Source organism: Rousettus aegyptiacus, unplaced genomic scaffold, assembly GCF_014176215.1.
Source record: "Rousettus aegyptiacus isolate mRouAeg1 unplaced genomic scaffold, mRouAeg1.p scaffold_m13_p_13, whole genome shotgun sequence".
Taxonomy (NCBI): Eukaryota; Metazoa; Chordata; class Mammalia; order Chiroptera; family Pteropodidae; genus Rousettus; species Rousettus aegyptiacus.
This window is the reverse complement of record NW_023416288.1, coordinates 18,648,136-18,675,708: the sequence shown is the minus strand read 5'-3', so window position 1 is coordinate 18,675,708 and position 27,573 is coordinate 18,648,136. Positions and strand designations below refer to the sequence as shown.

The 27,573-nt window shown below is 34.5% G+C and overlaps 1 protein-coding gene across 5 annotated transcripts in view; it reads left to right on the top strand.

Moving 5' to 3' along the window:
• Window positions 1-22,908, top strand: part of SGCE (sarcoglycan epsilon) — a 62,664-nt gene extending 39,756 nt beyond the window's left edge. For 2 of the 5 annotated variants that reach the window (XM_016160867.2, XM_036230359.1), the window contains 6 exons: window positions 5,816-5,978; window positions 8,338-8,549; window positions 9,512-9,538; window positions 10,273-10,461; window positions 19,828-19,871; window positions 22,627-22,908. In XM_016160867.2, coding sequence (XP_016016353.1) covers window positions 5,816-5,978; window positions 8,338-8,549; window positions 9,512-9,538; window positions 10,273-10,461; window positions 19,828-19,871; window positions 22,627-22,643 — 652 coding nt within the window. In that variant the 3' untranslated portion in view covers window positions 22,644-22,908. Of the gene's footprint in view, window positions 1-5,815; window positions 5,979-8,337; window positions 8,550-9,511; window positions 9,539-10,272; window positions 10,462-19,827; window positions 19,872-20,752; window positions 20,836-22,626 lie in introns of those variants that run through there. The other 3 variants (XM_036230360.1, XM_016160866.2, XM_036230361.1) reach the window with 3 other exon arrangements.
• The last annotated feature ends 4,665 nt before the right edge of the window (window positions 22,909-27,573 follow it).

The window sequence follows — 27,573 nt, the reverse complement described above, 5'->3', positions numbered from 1 at the left end:
GTTTGGTGACTTACAAGATTGTTCTTTAGTCTGAATTAATGTGCCTCCTATATTTTTGGTGCAAATATCTTTTCTTTTTTGGAATGATGGTGATATGACATAAAAATGTTTGAAACAAAGCTTTTAATAAAAATTAGAGACCCATATAATTCTATTTTTATGAGAATACAAATAAATGAAATTAATGCAACTAGATGTCTAATATCTATTCCTCTAAGTTCTATGCATAGATTCATGCTTCTCTTTCATTTATTAAGTACTTTTTAATGGAAGAATAGTGTATTAGTCTCTGGGGTACAGTGATTTAAAAAATACAATCTATGCTCACAATTTGTTAGGAGACCAGGCAAGTAATCAGATTATTTTTTTTAAAATAATGTGGTTCATGTCACCGTCCCCCATGTCAGGCATATGCCTGGAAAGAGTTCATAGAGGAGGTGAAGCCTGATCTGCGTTTCAAATATGAGTACAAATGAGCCTGCTCAGAAAATGAGTAAGGGGGATTCTAGTCAGAGGGCGCAGTTTGGGCAAAAACCTTTAGGTAGTAGAAAGCCTGGTAGATTTGGAAACTTACTTCATGTGGAAATGGGGGGACAGGGATCCAGAAGTGATGGCTACCCGAGAGGCAAAGCCCAGGCCACATAAGCCTTTGCACGCCTGGAAAACAGGTTTAGACTTTATTCCGAAGCATTAGGGACCTTCGCAGAAAATGGCTAATATTAAAGTTTTCATTTTAGCAGGTGGGCCTGCCAAGCCACATGAGAGAATAGAGCAAACCTAAATGTCTCCTTTCTGCAAGCAGGAACCCGCAACCCCCCCTCCCCCCCCAAAAAAAAACCCAGAAGGGTCCAAAACTATGTGCCTGTTCCCTCTTCTGATAATTCATTCCTTCTCCAATGGAGAGGACTAAGCAGTAAGTAAGACTAGAGATCAGAAGAGTCCTTTATTTTTTATTTTTATTCTGTATTGGATTCTTTATTTAGTTTTATTTATTCTTTAATTTCTTTAATTTTCACCTTATTTTTTGATTGATCGATTACAGATATGCACAGAACAAAGGAGTGGGGTCAGAGACAGAGGCAGGTATCATGGTAAATTTTCTTTTAAGAGCTCAAGTATTCTCAGGTAACATGTAACATATGTGGACAAATTCTTCTCTAAACTGTATTTTTGTCTTCGATATACAAAAAAAATAAAGAATAAAATACATTAATTATTTGGACAATTGGGTAAAAAAGTTGATCATTGGATACATTTATGTAGCTATTGCTGAAAAAGGTAGAGTTTTGACTTCAAATTTTTACTTGTTTCTCAGTTCTTCACATTATATGTGTTAAGGCCTTAGTAAATGTGTTTTACCTCAAGGAAAACTGAGTTGTTTAAATTGGAAGAAAAAGCTTTATAAGGAACAAGTTCTATCAAGTATTTATCAATTCTGAGGATTCTGAGGCACCATGTTTTTATACCACTGCTTGAGAGCTTGTCTTTGACAGTATCTTCCCATCTCATCTGTTAAAGCACATTCAAAAGTTTGAAAATAGCTGGCTAAGTTCATAAAGGCAAAGATCATCATCATTTCACTTTATAAAAGTTTTTAATTTCTGCATATTAAAAAGCCAGCTGAAAGGAAAACAGATAATGAAAAATGTAATTTTAGCATATATAACAGTTATTGTTATATATGGCCTCATACAAAATTATTCTTTAAAACCAACATGTTGAAACTTACTGGTACTACAAAATGAACAATAGATATACATTTTACCTACAAATTAAATCCCATATCTCCTCTTGAGCATTACATTTGTAGTCTGTTTGCATTTTATTAACTTATTTATCTTCCCAGTTTTATTGAGATATAATTGACTTATGATATTGAATAAGTTTAAGGTGTAAAACATAATGATTGATATATACATATACGTTGCAAAACGATTACTACAATAAGTTTAGTTAACATCCATCAACTCACATAGTTATGCATTTTTTTCTTGTGATGAGAACTTCTAAGAACTACTCTCAGCAACTATCAAATACACAATTGCTTGTTTTTAAACTGGTATGATGTTTTCCATTTATACATTTATTCTGCAGATAGGCTCCCTGAGGACATTGAAGAAGACTGGGTTTCAAGGAGAATCATTAAGGGTCTGTTGTTTCGCTTCCTGTGGAAAGTGAAGGTGCCTAGAACAGGTTGTAGCAGTGGGATGGAATAAAGTGGGCAGGTGTGTAGGAGAGTTCTTTCAGGGTGAATGTCAGAGACTGATGATAGATTGACTATGTGGGAAGAAGGGACAGGAGTCAAAGATGATGGTGCTTGAGCAACTGGCCATGCCAGTCACCAAGAAAAAGAAGAAGATAGAAGGAGGAACAGGTGGAGGTGGGGTGGGGTGATGATGAGCTCAGTTCGGAACATATTAAGTTTGTGAAGCTTATGGATCATCCAAGTAGAGATGAAAGTAATTTGGCAGTATGTGTCAACTGTCATAAAAATGTTTCCACTTCTAGGCATCTCTTCTAAGATAGTAACATTAAAGAATGCACAGAGATAGTCTTTGCAATATTATTTATAACTTCAAAAAATTGGAAGCAAGTTACACATCCAGCTCTGAAATAATTGCTGAATAAATCATGTGCACTTAAAAAATTATATTGCCATAAAACTATAATTATAAAGACAATATGGAAAATGCTTATGATGTGCACTGAGTGAAACTCAGGATACAAAATTGTATTTTAGAGGTGATTGCAGTTAAGTTAAAATATATGCATTTGAAAAATATTCTACAAGGTACATTGGAAAACAAAAAATAGTTATCTTAGTAATATTCTGTTTTCTATCTCAACTTTTATGTAGTGTTTCATATTGCTTTTATAATTTGAGAAAAAAATAAAACTTTTCAGAGCACCAATAACTTATGCCTGTGCCCATTTATGTTATCTTGAAGTGACTTAATTTAAAATCTTGCTAATTATAAATGTAAATCAGTGTCATGTTAAAGCGAGAGAATTGTTAACAGTTTTAAGAAATATTCATTTTACTTCTGCATTTACAATGATACTTCACAGTTATCAAGGAAAAATAATGGTCTTTGCTAGGCCGTTAATAAGGATATAGAAATTGGCTTTATTTGAAGCTTTAAAGTAACAACTTGTTTTAAATGGAATATGTTTATCTTAATACTTTACCAATGGTCTCTTACATTTCCTTTTGTTCTGAATTTTAATTCGATCTTTAATTTCAGTTTATTATACACTATTTGTCTCCCAAAGGCACCATAGTTTTTTTTTTTTAAATGTTCTTTCAAATGAATTATAAGTTTGAATATAAACCTCATAAACAGCAACCAGATGAGTTTGTGTCATTGTGCTCCGGAACACAGCTGTCACCTCAGGGTGTGACGTCATACTTACATTGACATAGCTTTGAATTTTTGTGCTGTACTTTTATTATATTTTATTTTTAAAATAACAGCTTTATTGTGATGTAGTTCATATGCCATATAATTCACTTATTAAAAGTATATAACACATTGGATTTAGTTTGTTCACAAAGTTGTGCAGTCATCACCACAAGCAATTTTAGAACGTTTTTAATATCTCGGCACTCCCCTCCCATGGCTATTAGCAGTCACCACCCCTTCAGTCCCAGACAACCACTGTTCACTTGCTGTCAATAAATTTGCCTCTTCTGGACATTTCATATGACTGGAATCAGACAATATGTGGTCTTTTGTGACTGGCTTCTTTCACTTATTGTTTTCAAGGTTCATCCATGATGTAGCATGTATCATTACTTCATTCCTTTTTATGGCTTAGCAATATTTTATTGTATGGGTATTTCACCTTTTATCCATTCAGTTGATGAAAATTTTGATTGTTTTTACTTTTTGACTATTAGAAACAATGTTGCTATAAACATTCATGTACAAGTTTTTGTATAGACATGTATTTTCATTTCTCTTAGGTTATATACATAGGAGTAAAATTTCTAGGTCACATGGTAGCTCTGTATTTAACCTTTTGAGGAATTGCCAGACTGTTTCCCAAACCAGTTGCACTATTTTACATTCCCACCAGCAAAGTAGGAAAGTTCCAATTTTTTCACAATCTTCCCAGCACATCCAAAACCAGTATCTCACTGGTTTTGATTTCCATTTTCCTGATGGCTAATGATGTTGAGCATCTTTTCACGCACTTATTGGACATTTGTATGTCTTCTTTAAAGAAATGTCTATTCAAATCCTTTGCCATTTTAAGTTGGATTATTTGTCTTTTTGTTGTTGAGTTGTAAGTGTTCTTTATATATTGTAGATATGTCTCTTATTAGATATATAATTTGCAAATATTTTCCCCCATTCCATGGATTTCCTTTTTATTTTCTTGGTGGTGTCCTTTGCAGCACAAAGTTTTGAATTTTGATAAAGTACAATTTATTATTTTTCATTTATTACTGGGACTTTTTGGTGTCATATCTAAGAAATCATTGCCTACCAAGGTCACAAAAATTTATGCCTGTTTTCTTCTCAGAGTTTAATAAATTTAGCCCTTATATTTAAGTCTTAGATCAATTTTGAGTTAATGTTTTTATATGATGTGAGGTAGGGGCCCAACTTTATTCTTTTGCTTGTGGACATCTGTTTGTCTCAGCTCCCTTTGTTGTAAAGAGTAGTCTTTCCCCCATTTGAATTGTCTTGGCACTCGTGACAAAAATCCATTTACTAAATGTAAGCGTTTATTTCTGGACTGTTAATTCTATTCCATGATCTATATGTCTGTCCTTATGCTAGTACCATGTTGTCTTGATTACAATTTCAAAATTTAGTAAGTTTAGAAATTGGCACTTGTGAGTCTTCTAACTTTTTCAAGATTTTTTGGGACCTATTTTGGGTCTCTTGAATTTCCATGTGAATTTTAGGATGTTTATCAATTTCTGCAAGGAAGACAACTGAACTTTAATGGGTTTATTTTGTTTTAGAAGTTGCTATAGCATTGTCATTAGGAAGAGAAATAATATTTAATTTAGAGTAATTTTCTTGTTTTTTCTTTTGAATGTCTTATGGAAATTTCTATCTTAAGCTGCTCCAAAATTATTTAAATGCATTATCTTATTTTCTATCATGAAATTCTTATTGGCCAATTAAGTAGAGTTATTCCCCCATAATTGCTAAGATACACACCAAGAAAAGAAATTTTGTTTGCCTAGTTTGTATATACCAAACAAAATTTTTTCTCTTACGTTAACTTCTTGTATAGAAGACTGAGAGACCTTGTATTGAAAGATCTAACAGTAGGCGTCTGTGAAGTAGAAAAGCTGACAAACAGAACTCTTGGGTAAAAACAGTTAAGGCTGCCTAAAGCTCCATACCTCCAAGGGTGTAATTTCACAATCTTATTTTAGTGAATTCAAGTGAAGATTCATTACTAATAATTATTTTATTATTTTAGCACTAGTGTTATTTTCTAAACAATTTAAGAATAATTTTAAATGTAAATAATCTACCAAATATGGTAATCAGAATAGGACACATGATTATTTTGAATTAAGTAGGATGAAAAAAATTTTTTAGACATTATCTTAGAATCAAGAGAGTGTCTAGTGCACCAAAGCACTCAGTAAATATTGGTTGAATAAAGAAAAGAATGAAAGGAAGCCTCTACATGAATCACTGCCTTTAAAGCCCATGCCCCTATCTTAGGGATGATTGTAAGTAATCTCTTAATTCAGAAAGATAAATCCTGCTTTCAGGGTAGATTGTTTTTCAGTGTTTTCAATTTTCTTAAAAGATAACATGCAAGTTTCACATTTTTGCAGTGTTTATGTCATGGTTGGTGCAGATGTCCCGTTTTCATCTTGTTTACGAGAAGTTGAAAATCCACAGAATCAGTTGAGATGCAGTCAAGAGATGGAGCCTGTAATAACATGTGATAAAAAATTTCGTACTCAATTTTACATTGACTGGTGCAAAATTTCATTGGTGAGTTTTTATATTTTGTTTTTGCAAATGTAATTAGAAGTGATGTGAACTGGAGATAACATTTGACTAAAACTCAAATTACTTTCAGGAACAAATCCTGGGTTTACTTTGTTAACTGAAATTGACTCTCCGTGGCTTTAAGGATTTGACAAGCTCATTGACAGTGCATCCATCTGGGAGAGAGTATCTCCACTTTTGTTCTCAGTCTACCCTTGATTAGTTGCTGGGGCTGGATTAGCCTGGCAGGTGGTCCAAATGCTCAACGTGGACACCCAGGTGGCTGCTAAATCAGGGCAGACTATGGTGGAGCCAGTGTGACATGTGTAGAAAGTCTCAGATATGCTGCTACTATTGCACTGTGGAAGGAGAGACCAGAGTACAATAATAGATCTGAAAAGGAAGCAATATTGTGCTGTGATTCAGTGTCCTAGAAACTCAAATTGTAGGGAAAGTTCCAGGGATAAGAAACAGCTCCAAGTGAGGAAAATTAGAATCTTACCCACAGCCCCATAAATACTAAATATTTCTTTCTAAACCACTTTTTAATTAGCATGCTGAAAGACTTAGGAAAATGTGGGTACAGTTTTATATGTATGTAAGAAATAGATATATAACATTTTATATAGTATTTATATAATATTTTTTGATCCTACTTTTTAGAAGCTAAGGAAGTCCTTTTTCTCTAACCTTTAGATTTAACTTCTGTCAACTCTTGATGATTAGTGGTGACTGAATTAGATCTAAGTTTAAAGTTGACATTTGAACAGAGTTACTGACACATAAACAAACTGTCACTTCATGTCTCAGAGAACCAACTGCAGGCAACTTTCCTGGATCCTGTAGGGGAGAACATCTTACTCACGTTGCAGTACTTACCACCTGTAGCCCTTGGCTCTGGCCTCTTTTCGTGTCGCTTGTGTCTTAGGAAAATAATGCTCTTTCTTTGCCTTCTTAAATCAAGTAAAATTCCTGAGATGATGTGTATATGTATTATAGATAAATGTTGAGTTTACAAAGCGCAGTATTTCAGTCATGGTGCTAATGGCACAGGGTGCGAGAGACTCAGTGGCTGGGATCATAATTTAAATAGATGCCTCTAACCAGAGTCAGTGGATGGGTGGGGGCAGGGGGTAGCCTAGCCGCCATTTTACTTGTGCTTGTGCTGTAAAATGTTTATGTCTAGGAATATTATCTAATTTCTAAAGGTTTAAAAGTGACTTACGCTTTGAATGTTTTAGTTTCTGTAGTACAACTTCATAAATAGAAAGGTTGTGACTTTTCATTTTTTATTTTACATGTATTTATGTGTATGTTACATATTACCACAGAAGTTTTCAGGAGACTTAAGTGAAAGAATCAGTGAATAAACATAATCGAATATAAAAGAAATGAAAAATCAGGACCTAAATTAAAAATTAAAAAAAGTCTAAGATCGAGTTTAACCACAAACCTCCTAATGTTCAGGCTTAAAAGTGGAAATTCATCAGATATTCTAAGTCTTAAAAGCAGGAAAAAAAGTTTTTACTAGCACTGTGTTGTAAACAAAATTCTTTAAGTAGAGTTTTTTTTTTTTTTTTTTTTTCCCCCAGACAGGATACCGAGAAACGCCACAACTAATTCTCCCCAACATTTTTTTTTGAAGGGTGTCAAATGTAGTAACAAATTTCACATGGCTGTTTTTGTAGTGTCCCTCGGTAAAACCCTTCGCATAATTAAATTCAACTCAGTGGAAGCCATTCAATTCCTGTGGAGGTAAATTAATATAAGTAGGCATCTTTTGATCTGGGATAGAATTTAGTAAAACCGTAGCACTGCTTTTGTTACATGTTCCTTAGACTGTCTTTTCTAAAAACTATGTCAACTAGATGTCAGTAAGATCAAGGTTGTAATTATTGAAAAGTCGTCTTTCGGTTTTTTTTTTTTTTCCTTTTCTTTCGCTAACCTTAGAAACCAAATTCGCCTATCTGATTATCAGCCAGTTTATGGTTTGTTAACATCTGCAATAGAGGTTTGTTACTAGGAAATAAGAAATTTACATAGTAGTGTGAAGGACTTCTGCTTTGGAGAAAGGAAAGAGGAAAAGAACAACTACATACACGCACATTTGTTAGGTATATATACGTGCACAGATGTGTCTGTATTGTGAGAAGAACAGAAAGTAGGCCAACATAAAGGCTTCAGTTTTTTTCAATACTTCTTCCTAGCTCTCATAAATAATTTCAAGTTCAAGGTGATAAAGTAATTGGAAAAATTTGCTTTTTAGAAATTTGTCAAAGATTGTTTTGATATGTCTAGATCTTAAAATCTCGTGATGTTTGCAGCTATTAATTTGATGTGTAATTGTCTTCTTTTATATTAGGTTGATAAAACAAAGCAAGTGTCCACCTATCAGGAAGTGATTCGTGGAGAGGGGATTTTACCTGATGGTGGAGAGTACAAACCCCCTTCCGATTCTTTGAAAAGCAGAGACTATTATACGGATTTCCTAATTACACTGGCTGTGCCCTCGGCAGTAGCATTGGTCCTTTTTCTAATACTTGCTTATATCATGTGCTGCCGACGGGAAGGCGTGTGAGTACTTTAAAACACTAATAAAAAGTTATAGAGCCTACTAAGATAACAACATACAAGATTCCATCAAAAACCAAGTTTCATTTAGTTCATGAAACACTTTATAAGTGAATTGAAATTGCGTTCAGGTCAAACTGCAGTACTTTATTCTTTCAAAATGAATTAAAATAGTTTTGAGTCTAATATAAATCAAATTAGGGGATATAATTACTTTATTCAAAAATTATTAAGGCTAGATTTAATTCACGCTGGCAAAAACAGTCCCAACAATAATTGAGGCTAGATAGTTTGGTTATACAAGCCACCTTGTGTAAGCAAAGACTTCAGAATCTGTTGACATGGTAATTACATTTTAAATAAATTGCCTTAGCTGTTCAGAAGCAATGATCAGAATTCTTCTTGAAATTGTTTTGCTGTCAAACAGGGTGACACAATCTAAATATTTAAATAACCATATACTTGTGTGTATATATACATATATATATATATAAACTTAGGAGTATTTTAATGACAATAAGGGTATTATTTGAGGAATGAGTCTCCACTTCATGAATAGTTAGTACTTTTAAGACATCAGTGTCAATTTAAAATAATCTCCCTAGATGATCTGAAAGTCAGGGTACCAAAGCCAAGGATAAAAAATTAATAAAGCAGCAAGTAACAAATTCTTCCATTTTTACATGTAGCCTGATTTCATTATGTCATAGAATTTATTTCTAAGAGCTTGATTCTTAATCTCCATTTTTTTTTTTCATTTTTCTGTATGTTTCTCATCAGTATTCCATCTCTGTATGTGTAGTCATCCAAGTAATGTTGTAAACCTGGCGGCAAGTGCTGCCTGGTGGCATTTAATAGTAACAGTCTCAGCATTTCCACATCATGCAAGATCCCATGAGCATATAGTCTTAATGTTCTAAATATCAATGCTATTATTTAATTCATAAATTTTGTTTTGTTTCTAGGGAAAAGAGAAACATGCAAACACCAGAGTAAGTGTCTTCTTTCCTGTTATTTTCTTTACCATTTTTTTCACTTCTCAGTTGCTCATCATGCTTCACACATGTGTGTCATGCTTTTGTTTTTCATTCATTATCTTTCATAGTTTATTTCATAAATGCGAAAGCTGCTTTCTAAATAGAGATATTTAGGAGGGTTAGAAACTAAAAATAAAAAATGTTTGAAAACCAAGATTATACAGATAAAAACTAAACCTAAAATATTTCAGATTCAGAATATTAACTTGCCATTTATATTATGTGATTTCCCAATCTGCATTTCTATAAACCAGAGAACAGATGAAAAGACCTTTCATACACGTTTTCCTGAATCTACAATAATAACCTACCATAAAATGAAACTTCTGTGAGTATTTAAAAATGCCCCATCAGAAGCAACAAAATAAAAGCTCTGGTAGTTTAATCTTAATCATAGACATTAAATAGAATGCTAGTTTGTTACTTAGGCCTGTAACATTAACACAATGCTTTATAGCTTAGTTTAATGAGACACATTTATTTTAAATTAGTTTATAATTTTCAGTATTGCTCTATTAAAAGTATATGAAATGTATCTTTTTCTGAGATAACTTGTAGAATGCCCAAAATGCAATAATGTTTTCCTATTTTTAGAAATTAAAAAAAAAATTAAAAATTGTTTCTAATTGATGACCAATTGGGCTAATATGTGATTTAAATATCTGTTGTTTTATTTCTTTTTGACCTAGCATCCAACTGGTCCATCATAGTGCTATTCAGAAATCTACCAAAGAACTTCGTGACATGTCCAAGAATAGAGAGATAGCATGGCCCCTGTCAACGCTTCCTGTGTTCCACCCTGTGACCGGGGAAATCATACCTCCTCTACACTCAGACAATTATGAGAGCACTAATATGCCACTGATGCAAACACAGCAGTAAGTATCCACTTGGGACAGTGATTATTAATATGCATGAGTATATCTACTTAATGCCCATAAAGACCAGAACTTTTTATTATTGTTCCTTTCGTTTGTGTGTGTGTTTGTTTATAACTGGAAAAGATCAAAAGAACATTGATAGTGTAGATTCCAACCTCGCTGTACTTACTCAAATAAATAGAATTATTTTCAGGAAATACTTTTCCTTCACGTATCCAAACTAGATAACATTTACCTTACTATTGAAGAAATTGACACAGCTAAAAAACTAACATGTTTGCTCAAAGATGAGTTAATTATGAAGAGAAGCATATCCTAAAGCATAATAAATTGATTGTTTTTTAAAATCTATTATTAGAATTATTTGGTTATGTTAACCTATTTTTTAAATTTTATTACCACAGACCTTTTAAATTTTTTCCTCTGGATAAAGGTTTTTAGGTTGTTTTTGTGATCTGTTTATATATCAGAATGAATGGTTCCAATTTTGGCTATAAACACAGTTTTTAGTGCAGACCTTCTCTTGGCTATAAACACAGTTTTTAGTACTAGGAGGACGGTGATTAGAAAGCCAGAAGAGGCTTTGGCAAGGGGTAGGTATGGGGGGGCTTGAGGAGGTTACCCATTAGCTCTCAAGAATCTATATATATGCTTGGATCAACTTCGACTTAGGGAATTGTAGGTAAAACTGTCATTTCTTTTTTAATAATGTGGCTTTATTTTTTTAACCATATGTCAAAATGAGTTAAATTCATTTTCCCCAAGGAAGTCACAAGTTTGCATTTGAGAGCCTCCTCATTTTCACTTTTGTGAATTGAATGGATATGCAGAAAAATTTCCCTTCTCCCATACCCATAAACCTTAGGATATGATTTAAAAGTCACCTCTTAACTGATTAAAGATTTATTTGGGAGGGTGCAAATATTTTCCCATTGTGATACTTATTTTGTAACCATGTAAAATACATGTGGTCATTTTAAGATTAAACAGTAATTTCTATGAATAGACAAACTCAATAAATTTGTTCAAAATACTTTGGAAATCTAAAAGTATTATATCTTCCTGAAGTCCTCTAACATCATTTACTTAGTGTCGAATAGGCAAAAGTTTGTGTTATTGTGTACATATGTGTGTGAGCAATTGATTCAAGTCCTATTAACAGTGGAGAAAATTACATAATTAAAAATTCTGAGTTTTGGAAACAATATTCTATAAGGGATGTTAATATTAAAGTCCACAAAGTTTTGTTGTACTGAATGAAAGGGATGGATTTTTATGTTTTCTGATGGCTAATGGATCATTATAATATCCTTTTTATCAGGGTAAGATACTGATGAGCAAAATTAGTAAAATTTCAAAAATATTGTAATAGTTTACAATTTAGCAATCTCTCCTGCCTTTTTTTCATGAAAATTATAAACAGCTTTATCATTCATTTTCAGAATGAAAAGAATTATAGAATTCTTTAACACTACTGTTTCTTATACTCTGTACCCAAGAGTACTAGTAAGATGTTGATATATCTTCTTCAAATGTTGATACATATTCTCAAAAATGAAATGATCAAATACACTTGAGAAATAGCGTTTTTTTTTTTTAAACTAGAAGAGTTCTCAGAGCTTTTAGTGTGTTGACATGCTTTGTGAATCCGTACAAAAGGTCAGAAAATGTGACTTTTAGGAGATGCTTCTATTTACAAAATACCAATGCTATTGAATTTTAGAATAGAGAAATATTCATTGTAGTGAGTAGGGGAACTTGAATATATTTGCAAATCAGTAAAATTCTATTGCTTGTGAAGTTTAAGGGAGGGGAAAAAGGCTGTGCCATTTTTTAAATATGCTTCCTAACCATATATATTGAGCACAAAAATAGTTACTTAAAAATCATTTTGATTCCCTGTGGTTAGGGTTTTGCAATGTTGCTATTAACATACAGGCAAAATAAAATTTCCTATCCGATTTACAACCAAATACATCTTCCTGATCCTTCTATAATCTCATCAATACTGTTGTTGATCATATCTCTTTATTTGTAAATACTTGGAACATATATGTATTTTAAATCCAGAAAACCTTCATATTATTCAAGTTTCTGCTAATGGGAAAACTCCATTAACTAGTACTTCTGTATAAATAGGGTACAAAGATAATTGGTGATGTTCACAATGATTATTCTGAGGCACTGCGAGATTATCAAGTGCGTCTGACTCATCAGAGGAAAATTAAATTACGTTCGGTGTAGTTTCAGTGTTGAGTGTATATTATCTTTCTTTTATTCTTGGAAATGGATAAAATGTGCATGGTCTCTATGGTAACTCCCTATAAGCCAGAATTTGTGATTAACCTCATTTTCCAACCATGCCAGATGATAGGGAATTCATTGTATCAAGTTCGTCACAACTGCCCTTTACACAAATTCGGCTTTTACTCCTTACTTTAAAAGCACAGCCCTGTCTTTAAAGTTCTATTTCAGCATCAAGTATACACATATACAAATATTTTGGTCACTTTAACTGAACTGAATTCTCAACATTAAAGTGAACTATTTGATGAGGAATTATAGTATTTGATAACCGGGTATATGCTTAGATAATGCTGCCTGGTATTTATCAATTAACTCTTCGTAAAAGGGCATGCATTTCATCTTCACATATTCATGGCAACTGCACTGAATTTACCACTCATAAATCGGCTAGCTACAGTATTTTGTGTTTATTCTTCAGACTCGGCACCAGAAATATTCAGGCATAAGGATGTGGCTGAAAGTTTATGTTAGCTTCTTTGCAAGACTCAAGAACATTCACAGCTTTCCTTCAAAGCTGCATAGACATTTCTTTGGGTCTTTTAAACAAGTTGATCCAGGAGGTATAAAGAACCTCATAACAGTGTGAGGTGTAGAGAACTTACAGCAGTTGTGTAAGGAGGAGTTGTCAGAGTTATTTATCAATTACACAGCAACGGTCATTTTGGTTTTGGTTTTGGTAAAATAGTGATTCATAGGAGTCCAGACTGGCATCCTAAATTAGACAATAACAAATGTTTAATCATTTGCAGATGTTAAAATTGAGACCCGGATAAGAGACAAAGCTAAATCAGATCAAAACAGATTAGATTATTTACTTGATCAAGTCAGGGGTAGATAATGTGGTCATTGACCTCAGAAGGTCAGAGGATCTCTTCATCCAGGTTACCTACAAGGTGAGTGAGCGCATAGTGGAGAGAGAAACTGGAGATGGAACACGTGATTAGAAAGGAGGGATTTCATCTGTACACTGTTCTTTGTACTTTTCAGATTATAGAGACAATACAAACAGGCTGTTAAAATTATCACATAATATAGAAACATAAGTTAAATTTAATTTGAACTTCACTAATGTATTTCTGGTTTAATAAACTTTTTATTTTGAAATGATTTTTGAGGTACAGAAAAGTTACAAAGATGATAGAGAGTTCCTAGATATTCTTCTTATAGTATTTTGTTATATTTGTTACAACTAAGATACCAACATTGGTGCTTTACTATTAGCCATACATCAGATTTTTTCCCCCAGATTTTACTAGTTTTTCCCCTAATGTCCTTTTTTTTTTTCCATGGTTCTGTCTAGGGTACGATAACTGCATATCTTAATTTTCTCTGATCTGGGCAGTGTCTTAGACCTTTCTTGATTCCCATCACCTTGAAAGTCTTAAGGAGCATGTATTCCGTAGATGCCCCCCTATCCCCTAGTACAGTCAGGCTTTCTGCATCTGTATTTAATCAGTTATCTTTGTAGCTCAGTGAATAAATATTACCATTGATAGTAAGAAGAATTTTTTCCTCCATAGGCAGTCCCGTTATTTGCTACAAATTCATTGCTGGAATTCACATTATAAAATCTTAAAAATAAATTTGCTTTGCCCAAAGAATCATTGTTGTGAGTATGGATTATGTTTTTTGACCAAAGATTTAACATCAAAAATATATTACAGATTTAACTGATGTACCTCAAAGATAGCGCTTTGTAATGATTTAAGAAAATCAAATTCCAAGTCATAGAATTTCGAGTCCTAAAAGGGATGTTGATAGCTTATAGAGCCTGGTTGTTCCCAAACCAACTTGCTGGTCACACTCACCTGTAGGGCTCTTAATGGTGCAAATCTCAGGGCCCTCCCTCCGGGAGATTAGGAATCTCAGTGGATATGTGTCATCGTGGAGCAGGTAAAAAGCTTGAGATTCCCTGATTTAAACACTTAAAGGACCCAAGTGTTAGGATTCAGAAAGGAGATTGGTGTTTCTGGTATTTCTGTTGGGGGCGGAGGTAGGAAAGGGGTTGTTATTCACACTTTTCCACCTAGAGGAGTTTTAAAAGAGGAACAGTTTCTCCTAATTTTCCTTGAGGGATATGTGCAAAAGAAAAGTGTGAAAGGGGGCAGCCCAGCACATTATTAGAGTGCTGTGGCCGTTTGTGGGTTTATGCTTATCAGCCTCTAGACTTTTCACACCTCCTTAAGCTGCCTGAGGAGCATGGTGGGAAGTGAGAGATGAGTGTTGATTAGGAAACAATGCCTGAATGGGACAGAGCAATGCTAAACTTTGAAAAGCTAAACACTACTGGGAAATCGTCTTTACTTTGCAATGTTATGGCAGGGATTGAGTGGAGGCCACCAAATATTCAATTTTCTAAAAAATAACTTATTCTTAAATTCGTACTATATTACGTGGTCTTGTAGGGGGTAGTTCTGCCTCCTCGTTATTCTTCTCTTATACCAACATCAATTGTCAATTGATTTTTCCTGAGTGGGAGGCTTCTTCTTACAGGATTGAATGTAGCGAATAATAGCGGAAGTGCCCAAACATTTTCTTGGAAGATTTTAATTGGCTACACAAAAATTTTCCTTATGCATTATACAAAACATAATACCTAATCCAGGGTAATTGGGTCTCCCTTAAAACAGGAGGTCTGTTGTGCTTAATCTTTTGCAACTTAACAAGTATAAAAGTAGAATTAAGTCTTCTAATTAAAGATATTTAGTATCTAATTATTTTAGCTTTCATCTGAAGTATTTTTCCACTTGTCTTCCCTTTGGTAATAATGAGAAATAACTTTATGATAAAATTCCATAAATAAAAAATTAGTTTTCAATAAAAGTTAGCATCAGTTAAAGAGAATGTTTCAGGGGACCAAGATAATGATTTCCTGGTGACAAGAAGTGTCAACCAGCCAAGGATATTTCGGAGCCATTGACTTTTTTTTTTTTTTTTTTTAAATTTAGTAAGTATACACTAAAAGCAATAGATGCATTATCTCTTTGGTGAATTTTGTTTTTATAGGTTTGTACTGCACCATTTTGAAGCTGTGGTAGGCTTGCTTTTGGCTTTATACCAGCAGGGAAAAAATTAAATAAATGAAAGTCTTCTTTCTCCTTTATGCATTGATTTTGGTTAAAGTTAAGTTTGAAATTAAAAATAATGGTGATTCCAGTTTCTTTGTGTCCTTTTATTAATTCACATAATGGCCTGTGCCGTTAGTAAAAGTTACAGGGTCCAAATCAGCAAGGTTTGGAGAATGTCAATTTTGCTGAAATAACTGGAAATTTTAAAAATATATTATGATGTCTTATTGTTAAATGATTCCATATTAATTCAAAAGAGAAATATTTTGTATTCCACATAACTAACCTGTCATTTATTTTAAACTCTGGCATTGATTCTGTGGATTTATACAAATCAGTTAACCTTTCTTTGCTTTTGAGTCTTCAAGCAAATAGTGGTATATTGGGTTGATAATCAGCAACCTTACTCATAGAATTACTCTGTAAGATATCCAGGAATGTCAAAGTACCTTAAAATGGTTGTGCAAATAATGAATAATTGCATACTCTCCCCTCCAAATCATTTATTTATTAATTTCCAAGTTATTACCTCTGCCTTCTTAAAGAATGAGGTTTGTGCAATAGCTAATTTACATAATTTTCTATTAAATGCATGTAATTAATGGTAGTAAAATCAGAAAATAATTAATGCTAATAATTTAAAGAATTTCAGTTTTCTTAAATCTTTTTTCTGTGTAATGCAGTTTGCACAAAATAATTGTTCAGTTAGTCCATTAATAACTCAATTATTCTGGTTTTATGACTTTATGAAAGTCCTTTCTTTAAAGAATTATAGGACTGCTATCTGAAGTCAACCCCCACTGTCTTGTATAATAATTGCCTTTAGCAACCTGCTTTCACCAAAGATGAAAATGGTTCCATTTCTTCACTGTGTTCTCTGCTGCTTAACCATTGCAGAGTTAGTCATAGTCATTTTTCCAATATGCCTGAAGGAGTGCACTTTTGGCATCTTCAACTCTTATATGGAACATACACTTCCAATATGCCCATCATAGATACGTTAACACGCTAACACTCACAGGCTCACATGTAGTCACAGGTTTGGACAACCACAAAAACAGAGCTCTGTGTGCACACTTTGGAGACTGTGGGGACGTCAACTCTCCACATATTTTTTGTTGAGCACCTTTTTGCACAAATAAGCACTTTTATATAACTAAGTTTCAGTTGAAGTTGCAAGGTGTGCATGTACTTTGTTCAAACGTAACCACTTGGGATACGTACCACAGATACTTTTAAATCCCCAAACCAATGTCATGCACACAGTTGCTTTCTCACACAGCTGCTCCAGATTTCTTGCTAGGTTATGCGTGGCACTTTTTCAACCAACCATTTCTCTTAAAATCTAGCCAAGACCATTGCTATGTTAAAAAAAAAAAAAAAAATTCAGCAGTGTAGCAGAAGAGGGGGAAATGAAGGCTAGAAGAGAAATGGCAGGTCATAGGATTGATTTTGATCAGTGTTTTTCAGACTGTGTTCCAAAGAAGGGTAAGTTGGGCTGGCCAATGGGAGAGGGAGTTCTGATGACTTCATCTAAATATTTTGGGTATACTTAAGCTTTTGAAGCGCTTTAAATTTTTCTCTTTGGTATTATTATGTTATCAAAATGTATTGATTTAATCCATTAATAGGCTAGATAGAGCTAGAGATGATAAGAAATTAAGAAGGGCCTGCATGGGTGTGTGCATAATGCATGACTGCATGTGTGCACACGCCTGTGTGTAAAGGGGTGCTCTATTAGTTTCTAATGTAGGATAGACCCAAATCAATTTTATCTGAGAAGTTGAAACAAAATTCATATTTCCCTTCCAAATGCCCACAAAGTTGAATTTTTACTTCTGTAGTTAAAGATGTTCGTTTTCCCACTTTAGATCTAGAACTTATTTCCTCTTTGTGGTTTATAAATTAATCTTTCTACTTTCATGATCAAAACCACTCTAAATACATTGTGTGAATGAAAAGAATAAACAAACCAAAAAAAAAAAAAAAAAAAAAAAACAACCTCCCTGAGACCACATAGGGATAAATAGGTATTAGGTAATAGCAAAAAAGAATGCAATTACTGAGATGAATTATTAAGTAACTTCTTCAATTTAAGTTAGAATTGATTTTGTTATTTCTTTAACAATATATTAAAATGGAACTGAAAATTTTTAAGAAATTACTCAGAGTCATTAACATTCCTATAGATTAAGAGTTTAACTAGCATGTACTGCTTTCTACTTTAGATCATTGTATTTGGAATATAATATTTGCCTGGCCCACATGATTTTGAGCAATATGTTTCAAACTCTGCTTCTTGGAGGTTTTTTAGAAATGCTCCAGGAACCAGCATGTGGGGCGTAGGAAACAAAGCAGGTAGGATTCCGCCTCTCTTGCCAACTCGTTCAACCTCACATTTATCTCTTTTGTACATCGAGAGTCTGCTTAGTATTTCAATTAAAAGGAATTCCATTGCTGAATAGAAACAAAAAAAACTTAGAAAATCCCTGGTTTGGAACAAACCCTACTTTGTAGCAAGGAACTGACTCCTAGAATTTCTTCCACACAGAATCTAAATTGTACATTTTTGTAAATTAATTTTAATATCAAAACTTGAAATTAAACAGGTGTGTGTCAGTGATAATACATGTGTGTATTATGTGAATGTTTACAAGTATCTTTTTTTGCGTATATTTATTCAAACATGGTTTATTGCATGCTTGTTGCTGGGGATACCAAACAAAATAGGACGGTTCTTACTGTTAAGACACTTTGAGGCAATTAAACATGTGAGGAGAAGTACAGTGACGATCAGCATGTATATGAAAGCATGCTACACGATAACCTTTTCAGGGAATGCTTAGAGGATGAGGAAGCATAGAAGATGTGGTATTTGAGAGGTTATTTTTTTTAATTAAAAAAATAGTAATAACTTAAAATTTTTACAAACTATCCTGTGGGATATTTTATAAGCGTAAGAGTAATAGGTGTTCACCGTAACAAAGTTTGAGTTGAATTTGCAAAGACAAATGGGAACTAGTTGGGTGCCAGAAATGGTAGTGGGTTGTGGTGGTGGTGGTTCTGTGTCGAGCAGTTAGGGAAAGCTGCATTTATGGACCAGATATATTGATGGCCTTCTAGGACACACTAAAACACTTGAAACTTAGTTTGCAGGTAGGTGTAAGGAAATAACAAAATGTGTGGTATTTGAATAACATAATGAGATTTGTGTCTTAGAAGACCATCTTACAGCAATGCGCACAATGGATTATAAAGGAGTAAGAGTAGGACTAAGGAAACAATTTGGATCAGTTGCAAAGATGCAAACGAAAAATGATGATGGCTTCAACCAAGTTAGCAATAGAGATGGGAAAGAAGGGGACAGATTCAAAAAATTGAGGCGAATCATCTAGAGTTCCCAAGTGACTGGATGTGAGGACTGAAGGAGAGGGAAGGGCCAGGGATGACGTCTACATTTTGACAAGTGCAGTGGGGTGGATGGCCATGGTCATTTCCTGGGATGGGGATAGAGGAGCACAGGTTAGGCATAGTGAATGAAGATGGTTAAATATGTTGTTCTGTGAGTGTGTGACTGTGTCTGTGTGCTCTTAAACCAAGATCTGAAAGTGTACAGATTACAAGTAGAAGCCCTGGAGTCTTTGGTTTCACAGCTTCATCCACCACTTCCAGCTATACAGTCGTGGATCTCAAAGCCTATTTTTTCATCTGTAAACTGAGAAAAACAATACCTACCTCCTAGGGTTGTTGCGAAGTAAAATATAGCATGTAGTAGCAACTCCATGAATGTTACTAAAATTGTTATTATTTATCTCCCTCCAATCTCAGTTTCCTCATCCACAAACTCACTGGGGTGGGGCAGGTGCTAGATTAGATAATTTATGGGATCCTTTCTAGCTTTAAAGTTTTTCATTCTAATATGTCTTCTCTTTGTTTACATGTATGTAAATAAACATGGTTTTACTCAAAAAATGTTAATCATTTCTAGGAACTTGCCACATCAGACTCAGATTCCCCAACAGCAGACTACAGGTGAGTACTACAAATAATAAGTTGATATATATGGATGAAGTTAATAGATTAAAAGATAATTAGTGTACTATATAATTTATGAAGCTTTAGCTTCACCAGGTAAAGTAAAACAGTTATGTTGTTATTCCTTAATCAGAGTTAGAACCTCCAAATAGTAGCTTAGATTATTGCATAGATTGGCATCAGAGTGATAAACACAGAGTAAATGATCTTAGAGCAAAAGCATCCATGGAGGTCCTGTCTAATTAAGGAAGGCTGAATGAAATCCTCTTCCTTCAGCGAAGCTCCCTATTCTTCCCGTTGGTTTGAAAGATTCTTTGCTTAGATGCATCCAGGATTTGTCTCAGTAAGTGAGCAGCTTGAAACTGACTCTTACAAAAGGAAACCATTGTGACTAATCACTGAGGCTTCAGGGGGATAAATGAGAAATGGTTGGCTTGGTTCTAATGCCACTTTAAAAAGCTGTTGTAACATGACCAATGACAACAAGATGGTGGACAATTCTCCCTGGACTATTCTTATTTCCCTAAGATTTGCTTTCTTTAAATTTATTTCTTTCAAGTATCCCTAAAAAATTTCCACAGCCAATTATTTCATTCATCTTAGTACTGAGTAGATAACTTATTCATGATTGTCTTCTAATTAGTGGTCAATTCCTAGTTCTAATTGCCAGGCAACCAGTAATGCCTTTGTAGCTCTTTTGGAAGAGCAAAAGGAGTTTTAAAAATGTAAGTCAGATGTGGAATTCTGAATATGAATGCTAGTATTGTGGTAGGGAAACTATTAAGTACACCTCTTAAAAACTTTAGGCGCATATAGAAATGTATTGGATATTTTTATTCAAAAATTATCTTCTTTATTACTGCTTTCGGGAATATAAGGAGATTTTCGTTTGACAACTTTTCAAAGATTTGAGGCAAGTATAATGAAGCTGTTCATCAGATTTTAATTATGAGATAATGTTTATCAGAATTTTCCCCCACAATTTTGATTACTTGTTTTAATTAAATGCTAACATGTTTTAACAAGACTGTTCAATATATTGATGTAAGCATTCAGGACACTGGATGAAGGGAAAAACTTTGTTACAAACATGTTATCTAAAGAGCAAAAAATAAATGAATGAATCCCCACTCCCTCAGTTTTTAAAGAATATTTCTACAATGGCAATGCTAAAACTTCTTTTCTCATTAAGTTCATAGACTCCCATTTCTCCTAGGATGTCTTTCCTCTGATTAATCATTATTTCAGGCAAGGAGTGAGTAGAAGGGAGAGAGTATCTAGCAAAATAGTAAAAAATTTCTGAGTATTTTAAAAACCCAGATTTTACTTATTCCCCCATTGGTAGAAGTAAGGAAACTTAAGTAGATACTATTAAGGAGATTTATTTGATAGTCATATAGATTTTTAGCAAGTAGACCTGTTAGTGTGCTTCTTTTTAGTAATAGGCAGCATTTCCAAATCCAAGGACAGTTTATACCTGAGCAAATAAGATAAGAGCCAAGGAATTTCCCTAGAGGGATTTTAGGTGGTTCAACCTAATTTTCTAAGTTATTTCCTAAAACAGGTTTTGGGGAGCAGGCAATTTGCTTAAGTCAAGAAGCTTTGATCTCCCTTTTAGTTAACACTATAGCCTATTACCTTCTTGTTTTCTTACATTTTTCTGTAATTTAGAGCATATTATTGACTAAAGTGCACTATTCCGTCTTGGTTGTTTTCTTCTTGTTTTGGGTGAGTCCCCAAAGTATCTAAGTGCTGAAGGGAGAGAGACCACCCTAGCATTTTTGTGAGTGTGTGATTGTTACAGATTGTTGTGTTTTTGCCTCTAAGAAATATAAAGCCAAATAGAGTTATGCCTCCTGGAGAGAAGAGCTAAATGGAGAGTTTATGTTCTTTACTCCCATTCTCTTTGTTTGAATGAATAAAGTTTGTTCCTCAGTTTCTAAGTTGTTCTGTTCAGTTTCTAAGTTGTACATGTACGGATTCAGTGCTGTTTATGTTATTTTCATGGGTACACCAGCTTTCCTGTTCCTCCACCCTGGTTATCCTAGTACCCCAAAGAGGCAATAATATTTGTGCATGATTATCATGAAAGAATAATTTGCTTTTCTCAAGTACCTCAAGGCACTATGTTAAGTGTCAGTTTTCTTTATGAAGGTAATTTAAGCACAAGGTCTGTCTCTGGGATACCAAGAAATTTTATATGTAACTACCTGCATGGAATTTGTCAGGGGAGAGACTATTTTGAAGTTTGTTTCATTTGGTTAGTTATTGTCTTTTCAATGGTCATCCAAAGTTGAGAAATGAACTAGCTGCTGGTGTTTTTATCCTGGACTTAAGCACTGGCTGGGTTAATGGAGCCGTTAAAAGCTGACAATAGCCCAACTGTTTGGACCAGGTGCAAGGTGTGAAAGTCAATGCCCCTCTTGATTTTCTTATTTTCTCAGCCCTTCCAGCCCACGTCATATTTTCTAAAAAGCCACGATTAAAAGGTACAGTCATACATCCTGCAGTCAACTGTGTTCTTTTTGTTTATCGTGGGAGGAATTTTCAGGCTGTTGAGAAACACAGAACATTATAGCTTTGGCCCAAGAAGAAGAGGACTAATTTAGAATTTTCATTTCTAAAAATGTTTACACTCAATGAAGAGAAATTATTTTAAATGATGTTAAGATAGAAGATTTGTTTTGCTCAAAATCTGCAAGTGTCCGTGCCCTGACTTACACGTGCCCATGTTCATTCTTCCACACTGCAGGTAAATGGAATCCCTGAAGAAAGAAAACTGACTGAAGCAATAAATTTGTAATCAGACAATCTAGCAACTATAGCTTATTTCTTTCTTCTCTCTTCCAATAATGCATGAACTTTTCTGGCGTATGGTATGCATGTTGACAGCATTAAGTATGTACCAAATAATGCAATATAACTTTCCTTTTACTAATGGATTTTTTTTGTACTTAAAGCATTTTGACAATTTGTAAGACACTGATGACTTTATATTTGTTACAATAAAAAGTGGCCTTTAAAAGAAATATTATTAATGAAGTGTAATGTCTGGTGAAATTTACTTCAGAAAGTATTCAGTCACCTCCTATGTAGCAGGAATGTTTTATTATTAAGGAACAGGTCCATGTGTTCATTCTTCATTCAACGAGATTTTATAAATATGTAAAATGTCTGGGCTCTGTGTTCTAAGTGAGCAACCTATTTAAATAATACTTTTATCCTTGTGGCTCATAAAACCTGCTCTTTTATATACATACCACTTCTTAGAGTGTCTTAGGGTAGGCCCGGTGGGTGCAGAGCATCCCAGGCTGTATAATTACCTGATTCCACAATCAGATACTTGGTTTTGGAAGCAAGCCAGGAGAATAGTTACCTGTTGATAAGGGTATTTGCTCCAAAACCCCAGGCTATCCTCTAATAACACTACTTTCAAGGCTTAGCAGAGTTTCCTCATAGCATGTCTGCCTGCTGCCTGCATCTTGAACTCTATTGGATCAACATGGTTATCAGGCCAGCTAGCAGGCCACAACAAGCAGGGTGGATGAGCCAGAAAACCTTCTTATACTGCTCTGGGCAGGTTTCCATGTTCCTTGTTAATTGGCCAGAGGACATATGAATACTACCTTAATCTGACTGCAAAATTCCAAAAGATTCCCTGTTAGTATCATATGCAACAACTTGTTCCCCAGTTAGGGGGAATACTCTGTCATGTCCTGGACGTCGGAAATCCCACTCCTTCCCCTCCTTTCTAGGACTTATAGGTTCTTTGATTCATTAAAAGATTTATCTCCTTATTCCTTACCAAGAGAACTAGGGTATTACTACCTGTTTTTTATGACTTACCAGATTTAAGTTGTAAATATTTTGGGTCAGGTTCCTATGAGGAAGGAAAGGTTGCCACAACTCCAGATTAATAGATTGTGGCACAGCAGCAGAGAATTCATGAACTGGTGCCCTGGTAAGGTTAAATCAAACTCTGCCCAGGAGTCCAACTGGGCAGGAGTAAATATAATACGTGATACATAAATCAGTAAGTTCAGATCAGGGGTCAGGAACTTTATTCATCTGTTCTAGAAAAGAGGTCACCTTGGAGTTTAGGAAATGCACTTGGAGTTAGCATCAGTTTTCACACTGACCATGTTGAGTCAAATGGGGATAAGAAGAATCATGGGCTGGCATCTCACAAATCTTTCATAACTGCCTTGATCTCTGTGATACCCTCCAAGAAAGGAATCTTGCCTCCGACTCTATTTTGATGGGGAGGAAGAGTCCAAATATTTTTACTTTGGTTGTTGGTACCAGATCCTTTATGGGTTAAAAAAAAAAAATGCAGAGGTTCTGCCACATGTAACAAAACACCCACATAATAGTCAAAAGGATACATGTGGGTTTGGGTTCTCAATGGTGAACTTAAACTAGGACACCTTTTTCAGTTGGCCACAGTAAAGTTGCCCTAAAAAAAAAAAAAAAAAAATTGCAGTGGTTTTCTGCACTTTGAAGAATTCAAAGAAATTCAGATCTAGATTCCAAATATCTCTGAAAAGTTTGTGACTTTTCCTTTCCCCAAAATACAGTTACCCAATGAATTATGACCTCTTTGGGGGGAAGTTCACATCTGTAAGTCTACACTGATGATGGAAAAGAACATTGGGTGAAAATGTTAATGCTAAATCTGAGGCTAAGAGTATACTTAGAAGATAATTAACTAGAAAGCTATGTCAAGGTTGGAGACTCCAAGTACAGATAGAGCAAGTAAGTGGGGTTTATGAACTCGGGAATCAATGGTCCTAGATTTGAGCTAGCGTTATCTCTCCCTGTGTCCTGACTGTGCCCAATTGAGTGGGTGAATACAAACTTTTAAGCAAGCCATTTTAAGACAGAGCAGCTTCACAAGTTTGCATTTTGGAATTTCCCCTAGGATATCCTACTAGTTGCTTATTTATTGCATGCCCAGCATATCATATCGTGTTCTGAGAATACCATGTGGGCCAAATAAAATACAAATTCTGCCCTCAAGGAGTTTACATTCCAGCAGGAAAGACAGGTGTTAAGTGCTTATCCAAATAAATGTCAAATTGCAAATGTGATAAATGCTGTGAGGGAAAGTAATTGGTGCTATAAAAGCTGATCACAGGGGAACTTGACCTAGTCAGCAAGATCAGAGATTTCCTAAGCAAGTTTGTATTGATATCAAAAAGATGAGTAGAAATCCGTAAGATAAAGTGGAGTAAGAAAGAATACTTGAGGCAGGGAGAAGAACATATCTAAGCCTTTTTGGGAGAAGAGATCACAGTGAGCATACTGTTCAGTGCGGCCAGAGCATGGAGTATGGGCATGGGGGACAGTGTTGGGAAAGTGTGAAGGAAGCTGATCCAAAAGGTAGGTGAGACCGAACCATGCGTGACTTTAAAGATAGATAGAAAAAGGCTGAATTGTTTTAAGAATGAAGAATGGTGATGCCATATTTTGCATTTTAATACAATCAATTCGGCTATAATGTAGAGGAGAGGGAGTAGGTGGGCAGAATGGGACTGGATAGATAAGAGGCTATTGTAAACACAATTGGAGAAATAATAACTGATTAGGACAGTGGTGGAAGAGATGGAGAAAGGACAGATTCAAGAGCTATTTAAGAGGTAAAAAAAATAAAAACAGTTATCAGTACACTGATACTTGGGAAATGGTGTTAAAAAAGAGAAAGAGGCTCATCCTGACGGGAGTGTGTCAAATGATGTTGTCCATTGAGACAGAAGGTATTCGAATCCATGACTTTGTGTGATAATTTTACATATGAAAAGCCAAAACAGAAGTGCTGTTCTTTCCCCTATTCTCCAGTTTTATTGACATATAATTGGCATATAGCATTGCACAAATTTGAGATTTATGACATGATTTGATATATATTGTGGAATGATTACCACGAGTTTAGTTAACATCCATCACTCCAGTTATAAAGATTTTGTTACTGTGATGATAACTCTTAAGATCTACTCTTAGCAACTTTCAAATATGCAATACAGCATTGTTAACTATAGTCACCATGCTGTGTTTAACATTCCCAGAACATATGACTGGAAGTTTGTACCTTTTGACCATCCTCATATATTTCCTCTACCCTCCTCCCCCTGTCTCTTGCAACCACAAATTTGATCCTTGTTTCTATGAATGTGCTTTTTTGTAGATTCCATATATAAATGAGATCATACAGTATTTGCTTTTCTCTGATTTATTTCACTTAGCATACTGTCCTTACAGTCCACCCATGTTGTTGCAAATGGCAGAATGTCCTTTATGGCTGAAGGACATTAGTGTCCATTATCTAATTCAAAATATTTATTGAGCACTTACATATGCTATAGATGTTGAGAATTCAGTAAAAAGCAGTAATACAACAGAAGCATTAAATTAGTTTGGTTGCCTCCAAAACACCTCATTCCTTTGGGACGTGGTCCCAGGAAGCCAGAGTGTGGACGCAGAAAGAGTGACGGGGTTGCAAGTCAGGAAGCAAAGCCAGTGGAAAGCACGTTCCTGACTGGCTTTATTCTGGAAAGCAGAGCTCAGTTCAACTGGGGATCTTCCAATAAACTGTATCGAATACACCTCAGAATTTTCCCTTTAAGTAATAGGCGATTTAGACTTTGATCCACTGACTTACTGTCCTACAGTTGAGAGTTGAGGTTTTGACTCCCCTGCACTTTTGGTCTTTGGCTGTGAGCAGCCATAACAAGATGCTCTGGAGAAAACCCTGGGGCAGAGAACCTGAGAGATGATATGAAAACTTGAGATGAAAAACTCAGAAAGAAAGCTGAACAAGCTATTAGCAAAATCTCTTGATCAAAGAACACAGCTGGATTTTGCATAGTAACATTGACATACAATGTTAAAAGGCAATTACACCCACTAGTACTTCTTAGCTGACATTTCAGTTTGCAGTGGGATGAAATCATTGATGCATAGCCTTTATGTCAAGTTGTGGAATACATGAGATTAATATATAAAAAGAATTACTTGATGATTTTTTTTTGCTCTATCCCTGAAAACTCATGCCATGAAAGGATCGATTTTTCATTTTGTGAAAAACTATTTTGTGAGCTGTGTTGATGTGACAAATATGCCCCAGAAGTCACAGTGGCTTAACAGAAAGAGTTTACTGATCACTCAGATCACTCATATCATAGCCCAGTGCAATTAGGTCAGTCTTCCTCCATCTTGTATGCTCTATGATCTGGAACACATGATATCTAGGATTTCTATGGAAAATAAAATGAGCCTAAGGGTCATGTGGGATATTTCTAAGAGCTGGGCTTCAAAAATGGTTTCTATCACTTTCATCTAAACACCACAGGCTGGTACTCAAACATAATTGTTATGGACACTATAATATGTAATCTTCCTGTGTACCAAGGAAGAAGAAATGGTGTGGTAAACACAAGCATTGTCTTTGCCACACGAATGTGGACTGGACAAAACATGTGGTCAATGCTTATGGATTAATAGCTGTATATAACAATGAAAAACATAATTAATCAAATAATAGTTCTATCATTCCCAATGGTCTAAATTGTGAGTTAGAACTTTTAATTCAGTGGAAATAAAAGAAACAATAATAAAGAAACTGCCTACATATAATAAAAAAAGCTAAGTAAACAAAATTTGAAGAAATAATGCATTGAGTTCTTGTAGGAAAATATGATTG